This window comes from Scardinius erythrophthalmus (genome assembly GCF_964197995.2).
Source record: "Scardinius erythrophthalmus genome assembly, chromosome: 3".
In the NCBI taxonomy this organism is placed as follows: Eukaryota; Metazoa; Chordata; class Actinopteri; order Cypriniformes; family Leuciscidae; genus Scardinius; species Scardinius erythrophthalmus.
The window spans coordinates 950530-960000 of NC_138223.1; the positions used below are offsets into that span (position 1 = coordinate 950530).

General features: G+C 48.6%; 1 protein-coding gene across 4 annotated transcripts in view; it reads right to left on the reverse strand.

The window, feature by feature from the left end:
- Positions 1–2192: 2192 nt before the first annotated feature.
- rasa3 (RAS p21 protein activator 3) overlaps positions 2193–9471 on the reverse strand; it is a 67413-nt gene continuing 60134 nt past the window's right edge. For 2 of the 4 annotated variants that reach the window (XM_081361010.1, XM_081361008.1), the window contains exons 23-24: positions 5919–6102; positions 2193–3874 (exon numbers count right to left, since the gene is read on the reverse strand). In XM_081361010.1, coding sequence (XP_081217136.1) covers positions 3799–3874; positions 5919–6102 — 260 coding nt within the window. In that variant the 3' untranslated portion in view covers positions 2193–3798. The remainder of the gene's footprint in view (positions 3875–5918; positions 6103–9471) is intronic. The other 2 variants (XM_081361007.1, XM_081361009.1) reach the window with 1 other exon arrangement.

Below are 9471 nucleotides of genomic sequence, written 5' to 3' on the forward strand. Positions count from 1 at the left end.
CAGTTCAAAGTTAAAGGAACTGTGGTTACACTACCTGTATTATACTGGATTATACATCTTTAAGGCCAGACAAGTCATTTGTTGAGGTCAATTTGTAAAGAAAGACTACACGCCTGCGCACATATATGTGACCCGTCACGGAAACCAGGGACACAAGTCGGCAGCACAACTTTCGAGCAAAATGAGAAAGAATCGTTTTTTTTCAAAATTTGTGATTTTCGTTTTTTTACAGAATCTGTTAGTTGAGATCACGAAGAAGCCTCTCCATGTTTGAGATAGCAGTATTGGTATATTTAAAAGCGTACATTTTGAGTTTGAAATCGACTTGTTCTTCGGAGATTCTAGCACGCAGTAGGGGCGTGTCATTGTTGGTGTGTATTTCCATACTGAATAAGCCGGTGTGGCTACTTATTATGCAGCGCTCTAGCCGGCTCTATCTGATTTCAAAATTCAATGAACATGGACGCCAATAACATAACGATGTCCAGCAATCGATTTAAATTGTAGCTTACATGGGCCTAATACATGTTGTCAGTGCCAATACATATATCCGCCTATAATCCCGACGCACATCTTAATGGTCCAGTGGTAGAGCTTTCGCCAGCCGTGTCAGAGGGTCTGAGTTCGAATCCGCCCTTGAATAGGTTTTTTTTCTCGTATAGTTTTTTTCTCTCATCAAAACGATTATTTTCATCAGTGGTTGTATATCAAGCAGGGACACGCAAACGTTTGCATTATGTTTTGTTATTTCAACAGAACGAATAGAGAGTATCCGCAACGCAAAGGATTGAAGCGTGCGTTGAGTGAAGACAATGCGTTGTGTGCGCGAGCCACACGAGAAAACACTGTATCTGCGCCACTTTGATCACTTGATTTAAAAAAAAAAACACATTTCAGCGCTAGTATCTTTTTTAAAAAACCAACGAAATGAATGCTCTGCCATTTAACTGGAGATGTTTTATTTATTTGTAGAATTGGTACATTCGTGTCACGAGATGTTTTAAAAAGTGGTGGGAACGTCCCATCCGTCCCACCCGCAAATTACGCCTATGCCTATTTCCATAGTTTATTGCTTATTATTTATCATTAGCAAAATTTTGTTTCATGTTGCACGAGTAACATAAAATCCATGTTCAGAAAATCCCTTGAGTGACAACAGAAGACCTGCAGCAAGACTTGGTGGCCAGAGACACTGAGGTTTCAGCTCGTTCTAAACACATGCCAGAACTCCAGGACTACACCACTACTGACCCAAACGCACAAGAAAAGTGCTCAAAATCATATAAATAAGCCACAGATGTTTTGGGATTCTGTTCTGTGGAGCGATGAAGCAAAACTGGAGCTGTTCATCCCGCTGGATCAGCGGTGTGTGTGTGGAGGAGAAAGAATGAAGCGTATGCTATACAGGACACTGTCTACAGTTCAGCATGTGGAGCTTGTGATGCTCTGCGGCTGATTTATATCCTCCGGCTCTGGAAACCTGCAGAAGGAGAGATGGAGTCACTGAAGAATCAGGGAATTCCAGGAGAAAACGTGCCATCAGTGAGGAAGCTGAAGCTTGGACCTTCAACAGGACAATGATCACAAGCAAACCTCAAAATTCCACCCAGGCTTGGTTGCAGAAGAAGTCCTGGAAGATACAGAGGCATCACAGTCACATGACCTGAACCCCGTAGAAAATCTCTGGTGGGATTTGAATAAGGCTAATAATATCCCTGAACTGGAGGCCATTGCTCATGAGGAACGGGCTCAGATTCCTCAGAAACAGAAGCTGCTGTCTGGTTACAGCAAAAGGCTGTTCTACTGAGTGCTAAAGATGCTTGTCATGAAGGGGTGAATAGTTTTGAGACGGCAGAAGTCATTAAAAGTTGCATTTTCAATTGATTTTGGGGAAAACACTTGAAACATTTGTTGTGTTGAGCTATTTCAAACACTTATTGCAAACAGCTGAAAGCACATTTTGCCAATAAACCTGATTTGCAATGGGGGGTTGAATAATTTAATAATTTGATTACAACTGTATTTCTCCAAAGATGTTTTAGGAGAAGCATCTGAGCTCACGAGGAGCTTTTAAACTTTCCTCCGGCTAAATCTGTGTTTTTCCTCAGTCATTCCTCATCTCAGTGATGCTTCTATGTTTAGTGTCTTTGAGAAGCGAACAGCATATGAGAATAAAGACTCGGACACGGATCTCTTTGCTATTGCCTTCATTTGGAATAAAGAAGCGTGTGTCTCGTTCACTCAGTTGGTCTGTACACACACGTGTCACATGAACACACGTCATACAAAACACACGGCTGACCCTTCTGAAGGATCAAAGCTCCTTCATCCATTACTCAGATCAAGAATTGCTCATAAGTGACATTATTGCATACTTCATACTGTGCGTTTGGGTTATTTTGAGGGGTTTTTTTTCTTCACAAAAGCATTATTCTGTGATATAAAAATAAATAGCAATTCCTTTGGGGGCTGAAATGCAGGATTACTGAAACATGCATGACTGAAGGATGTACAGAAATTCAATAACTTGAGTGCGAACAAAAATACAACTCCATACTAACGTCTGCGGACACAGAAGAAGATAAGCTTGAATCTCCAGCGCATATTTCACCCCTAAATCATAAGAAGATAAGAAATGATTTTCCCCGTACAGAAAATAAAGCATCAGTATTTGTCAAATTACTTGGAAAAATATTTGGCATTAGGATAGTGTGAATTTGAAGGTTTAATGCGTTTAATTGTCTTCAAAATAGTCAGAATGCCGAAAAATGGCTTTGAGTTTCGTTACTAATTATGTAAATATTAAAATGTGTATACATATATAAATAAATATAAAAATGTAAATATATATATTTACACACACACATTTACATTTTGTTCATTTAGCAGACAAATGAGGAATACAAGCTATTCATCTTCAGTAAATATATAATGTTATATGTCTATATATTTATATATATTCTTTTGATATAAGGGTGAAATATGACCAGGACATGTTCTTGACAGGTTTTTATGAAATGCATCAAAATAATCACATCCATATCAAACGTCTCAATAAATTGTGACTGAGTTATTATTCATTATTAATCAATAAAACACACTCATGCGTGCTCGCTTCAGTCACACACACACACACACACACACACACACACACACACACAGTGAATTTAAAACACGTTCCTACAGGACGTGACACACAACAGGAAGTATAAAAACACAAATATCCAGCAGAGATGTTCATGTGATGCTGAACACACACAACTGGACCCACAAACCGTGAGGAACTCGTTTAGTGTCACATGCTGGGATGAGGACGTCTGGCATGCTCCGACACACACGACACGTTTCCCACAATGCAGCACTTCTTCAGCTGCTGGCGAAAGGGTGAGTCAACACTGGACACGTCTGAACGGAGGGCAAGTGCAGGCAGAAACAGAGCAGGATATTTCTCATCATCATGTTACACCAGTTAAAAACACAGTTAGAGTTCATCAGGTTCAGCAGAACATCTGAAAACCCTGTGAACGCAAAGGATTGTGGTCCTGAAGACTTCAACTGGAATACTCCATTATAAAAACATCCACAACTAGAGGACGTCTCATCGCCTTCTAGCTTAAAAACATCATAAAATGTTAAAACGCGCATGTGAGGCGAAGCTACATCGTCCACTGTCGCGCGTGACGTATGTTCAGAGGAAGCCGTCGTTCGGTTATCGTATAAAAACACCAGAGTTTCAGCTTTCGTCTGTGGCCGCCGTCCTGTCAATCACAACTGTTGCCATGGAGACGGTGGGCGTGGTCAGATGGAGTAGGTGGAGCTTTCTGACTGCTGGCGGATGTAGCACTGGAAGCTCTGATCACCGATTGGATGTTCCCTGTAAACACAAACATGATACATTGTAACGGAAAAGGGAAGTTAGAACTTGTGCACTACCAACTTGTGCACACAAATAAAGTTGATCAATGTGATTGTAATTATTTCATCGCACAGCTCTTCATATGAAGTTGGATGAATATTCTATCCAACTTGATCCACACACATTAATGTAAAGTGATGTATACAATAGAGGTTATGCAGAAACACTGAGTAGCAGGAACAGTGAGTGGCAGGAACAGTGAGTGGCAGAAACACTGAGTGGCAGAAACACTGAGTGGCAGGAACACTGAGTGTCGGAAACACTGAGTGGCAGGAACAGTGAGTGGCAGAAACACTGAGTGGCAGAAACACTGAGTGGCAGGAACACTGAGTGGCAGGAACAGTGAGTGGCAGGAACACTGAGTGGCAGGAACAGTGAGTGGCAGAAACACTGAGTGGCAGGAACAGTGAGTGGCAGGAACAGTGAGTGGCAGAAACACTGAGTGGCAGGAACAGTGAGTGGCAGGAACACTGAGTGGCAGAAACAGTGAGTGTCGGAAACACTGAGTGGCAGGAACAGTGAGTGGCAGAAACACTGAGTGGCAGGAACAGTGAGTGGCAGGAACACTGAGTGGCAGACACAGTGAGTGTCGGAAACACTGAGTGGCAGGAACAGTGAGTGGCAGAAACACTGAGTGGCAGGAACAGTGAGTGGCAGGAACAGTGAGTGGCAGGAACAGTGAGTGGCAGAAGTGAGTGTCGGAAACACTGAGTGGCAGGAACAGTGAGTGGCAGGAACACTGAGTGGCAGGAACAGTGAGTGGCAGGAACAGTGAGTGGCAGAAACACTGAGTGGCAGGAACAGTGAGTGGCAGGAACACTGAGTGGCAGAAACACTGAGTGGCAGGAACAGTGAGTGGCAGGAACACTGAGTGGCAGGAACAGTGAGTGGCAGGAACAGTGAGTGGCAGAAACACTGAGTGGCAGGAACAGTGAGTGGCAGGAACACTGAGTGGCAGGAACAGTGAGTGGCAGGAACAGTGAGTGGCAGAAACACTGAGTGGCAGGAACAGTGAGTGGCAGGAACACTGAGTGGCAGAAACACTGAGTGGCAGGAACAGTGAGTGGCAGGAACACTGAGTGGCAGGAACAGTGAGTGGCAGGAACAGTGAGTGGCAGGAACAGTGAGTGGCAGGAACAGTGAGTGGCAGGAACACTGAGTGGCAGGAACAGTGAGTGGCAGGAACAGTGAGTGGCAGAAACACTGAGTGGCAGGAACAGTGAGTGGCAGAAACACTGAGTGGCAGGAACAGTGAGTGGCAGGAACACTGAGTGGCAGAAACAGTGAGTGGCAGGAACAGTGAGTGGCAGAAACAGTGAGTGGCAGGAACAGTGAGTGTCAGAAACACTGAGTGTCAGGAACAGTGAGTGGCGGAAACACTGAGTGGCAGGAACACTGAGTGGCAGGAACAGTGAGTGGCAGGAACAGTGAGTGGCAGAAACACTGAGTGGCAGGAACAGTGAGTGGCAGGAACAGTCAGTGGCAGGAACAGTGAGTGGCAGAAACAGTGAGTGGCAGGAACAGTGAGTGGCAGGAACAGTGAGTGGCAGAAACACTGAGTGGCAGGAACAGTGAGTGGCAGAAACACAGAGTGGCAGGAACAGTGAGTGGCAGAAACAGAGTGGCAGGAACAGTGAGTGGTAGGAACAGTGAGTGGCAGGAACAGTGAGTGGCAGGAACAGTGATTGGCAGAAACAGAGTGGCAGGAACAGTGAGTGGCAGAAACACTGAGTGGCAGGAACAGTGAGTGGCAGAAACACTGAGTGGCAGGAACAGTGAGTGGCAGAAACACTGAGTGGCAGAAACACTGGCGTTTTCACAGTTTCTCCTATTAAATCCAGTCACTCAGCAGCTCTTCTGCCACTCAGTGCGACTGAGGGAGTGTGTTCCCGCGGGAAAGTGACGACTATAAGGCATATAAAGATATTATAAACGTCAACATGATGATTTTCCTGTAAAGCTGCTTTGAAGCGAGGTGTATTGAGAAAAGCGTGACACTTACTGGCTTCCATACTTGGTTTTCCTGAACTTGTCTCGCTTGTACTGCGTGTGCTGCTGCTCCAGTGTCTGTACGGCTGAGATGACGAGTCTCAGGGTTTTATACGTCTCCTTCGGGTCGTCGATCACAAACGTGGAGTATTCCTCCTGCTCAGGCCCGTCGTACACCGACTTACTGCCACACGCCTCTGGGTGGAGAGAAGAGTCAGGCACAGTCAGCAAGTGTTTATCAAAGTGCTGGACACGCATATCTATTGTTTCCGCCACAGAGTGAAAAATCCATCCATCCATCCATCTTCTACCGCTTATCCGGGGCCGGGTCGCGGGGGCAGCAGTCTAAGCAGGGATGCCCAGACTTCCCTCTCCCTAGACACTTCCTCCAGCTCTTCCGGGGGGACACCGAGGCGTTCCCAGGCCAGCCGGGAGACATAGTCTCTCCAGCGTGTCCTAGGTCTTCCCCGGGGTCTCCTCCCGGTGGGACATGCCCGGAACACCTTCCCGGGAAGGCGTCCAGGAGGCATCCGGAAAAGATGCCCGAGCCACCTCAACTGACCCCTCTCGATGTGGAGGAGCAGCGGCTCTAATCTGAGCTCCTCCCGAGTGACCGAGCTTCTCACCCTATCTCTAAGGGATCGCCCAGCCACCCTGCGGAGAAAGCTCATTTCGGCCGCTTGTATCCGGGATCTTGTCCTTTCGGTCATGACCCACAGCTCATGACCATAGGTGAGAGTAGGAACGTAGATTGACTGGTAAATCGAGAGCTTCGCCTTGCGGCTCAGCTCCTTCTTTACCACGACAGACCGGTACAGGGACCGCATTACTGCAGAAGCTGCACCGATCCGCCTGTCAATCTCCCGTTCCATCCTTCCCTCACTCGTGAACAAGACCCCAAGATACTTGAACTCCTCCACATGAGGCAGGAGCTCTCCACCAACCTGAAGCGAGCAAGCCACCCTTTTCCGACTGAGAACCATGGCCTCGGACTTGGAGGTGCTGATTTTCATCCCAGCCGCTTCACACTCGGCTGCAAACCGTCCCAGTGCATGCTGGAGGTCCTGGTCTGATGAGGCCAACACGACAACATCATCCGCAAAGAGCAGAGATGAAATCGTGTGGTCCCCAAACCCGACCCCCTCCGGCCCCTGGCTGTGCCTAGAAATTCTGTCCATAAAAATTATGAACAGAACCGGCGACAAAGGGCAGCCCTGCCGGAGTCCAACACGCACCGGGAACAAGTCTGACTTACTGCTGGCAATACGAACCAAGCTCCTGCTCCGGTCGTACAGGGACCGGATAGCCCTTAGCAAAGGGCCCCGGACCCCATACTCCCGGAGCACCCTCCACAGGCCGCCGCGAGGGACACAGTCGAATGCCTTCTCCAAATCCACAAAGCACATGTAGATTGGTTGGGCAAACTCCCATGAGCCCTCCAGCACCCTGTAGAGGGTATAGAGCTGGTCCAGTGTTCCACGACCGGGACGAAAACCACACTGTTCCTCCTGAATCCGAGGTTCTACTATCGGCCGGATTCTCCTCTCCAGTACCCTGGCATAGACTTTCCCAGGGAGGCTGAGAAGTGTGATGCCCCTATAGTTTGAGCACACCCTCCGATCCCCCTTCTTGAAAAGAGGGACCACCACCCCGGTCTGCCAGTCCAAAGGTACTGTCCCCAACCGCCACGCGATGTTGCAGAGGCGTGTCAGCCAAGACAGCCCCACAACATCCAGAGACTTGAGGTACTCAGGGCGGATCTCATCCACCCCCGGTGCCTTGCCACCGAGGAGTTTCTTGACTTCCTCGGTGACTTCAGCTTGGGTGATGGATGAGTCCGCCTCCGAGCCCTCAGCCTCTGCTTCCTCAATGGAAGACGTGACGGCGGGATTGAGGAGATCCTCGAAGTATTCCTTCCACCGTCCGGTGATATCCCCAGTCGAGGTCAACAGCTGCCCACCTCCACTGTAAACAGCGTTGGTAGGGCACTGCTTCACCCTCCTGAGGCGCCGGACGGTTTGCCAGAATCTCTTCGAGGCCGACCGATAGTCCTTCTCCATGGCCTCACCGAACTCCTCCCAGGCCCGAGTTTTTGCCTCCACAACCACCCGGGCTGCAGTCCGCTTGGCCCGTCGGTACCCATCAGCTGCCTCAGGAGTCCCACAAGCCAGCCAGGCCCGATAGGACTCCTTCTTCAGCTTGACGGCATCCCTTACTTCCGGTGTCCACCACCGGGTTCGGGGATTGCCGCCTCGACAGGCACCGGAGACCTTACGGCCACAGCTCCGAGTGGCCGCGTTGACAATGGAGGTGGAGAACATGGTCCACTCGGACTCAATATCTCCAGACTCCCTCGGGATCTGGTCGAAGCTCTGCCGGAGGTGGGAGTTGAAGATCTCTCTGACAGGAGATTCGGCCAAACGTTCCCAACAGACCCTCACAGTACGTTTGGGTCTGCCGAGTCTGTCCAGCTTCCTCCCCCGCCATCGGATCCAACTCACCACCAGGTGGTGATCAGTTGACAGCTCCGCCCCTCTCTTCGCCCGAGTGTCCAAGACATACGGCCGGAGGTCGGATGAAACGACCACAAAGTCGATCATCGACCTCCGGCCTAGGGTGTCCTGGTGCCATGTGCACTGATGGACACCCTTATGCTTGAACATGGTGTTCGTTATGGACAAGCTGTAACTAGCACAGAAGTCCAATAACAGAACACCACTCGGGTTCAGATCAGGGGGGCCGTTCCTCCCAATCACGCCCCTCCAGGTGTCACTGTCGCTGCCCACGTGGGCGTTGAAGTCCCCCAGTAAAACGATGGAGTCCCCAGTCGGAGCACTTTCCAGCACCCCTCCCAGAGACTCCAAGAAGGCCGGGTACTCTGCACTGCCGTTCGGCCCGTAAGCACAAACGACAGTGAGAGACCTATCCCCGACCCGAAGGCGTAGGGAAGCGACCCTCTCGTTCACCGGGGTGAACTCCAACACATGGCGGCTGAGCTGGGGAGCTATAAGCAAACCCACACCAGCCCGCCGCCTCTCACCATGGGCAACTCCAGAGTGGTGAAGAGTCCATCCTCTCTCGAGGAGTGTGGTTCCAGAGCCCAAGCCGTGCGTGGAGGTGATCCCAACTATCTCTAGTCGGAATCTCTGAACCTCATGCACAAGCTCAGGCTCCTTCCCCGCCAGAGAGGTGACATTCCATGTCCCTAGAGCTAGATTCCACGTCCAGGGATCGGGTTGTCTAGGCTCCCGCCTTCGACTGCCGCCCGATCCACAGAGTGAAAAATAAAAAAGGTAATTGCGACTTTTTAATCTCACAATTCTGACTTTTTATCTCAGAAATACGTGATATAAAGTCGCAATTGCAGGTTATAAAGTCAGAATTGCGTGATATATAGTCGCAGTTGCGTGTTATGAAGTCAGAATTATGAGATATAAACTCGCAATTGCGAGAAATATACTTGAAATTCTGACTTTTTTCTCAGAATTGCATGTTTATATCTCGCAATTCTGACTTTATAACAATTGCGACTTTATTTCACACAATTCTGACTATTTCACACAATT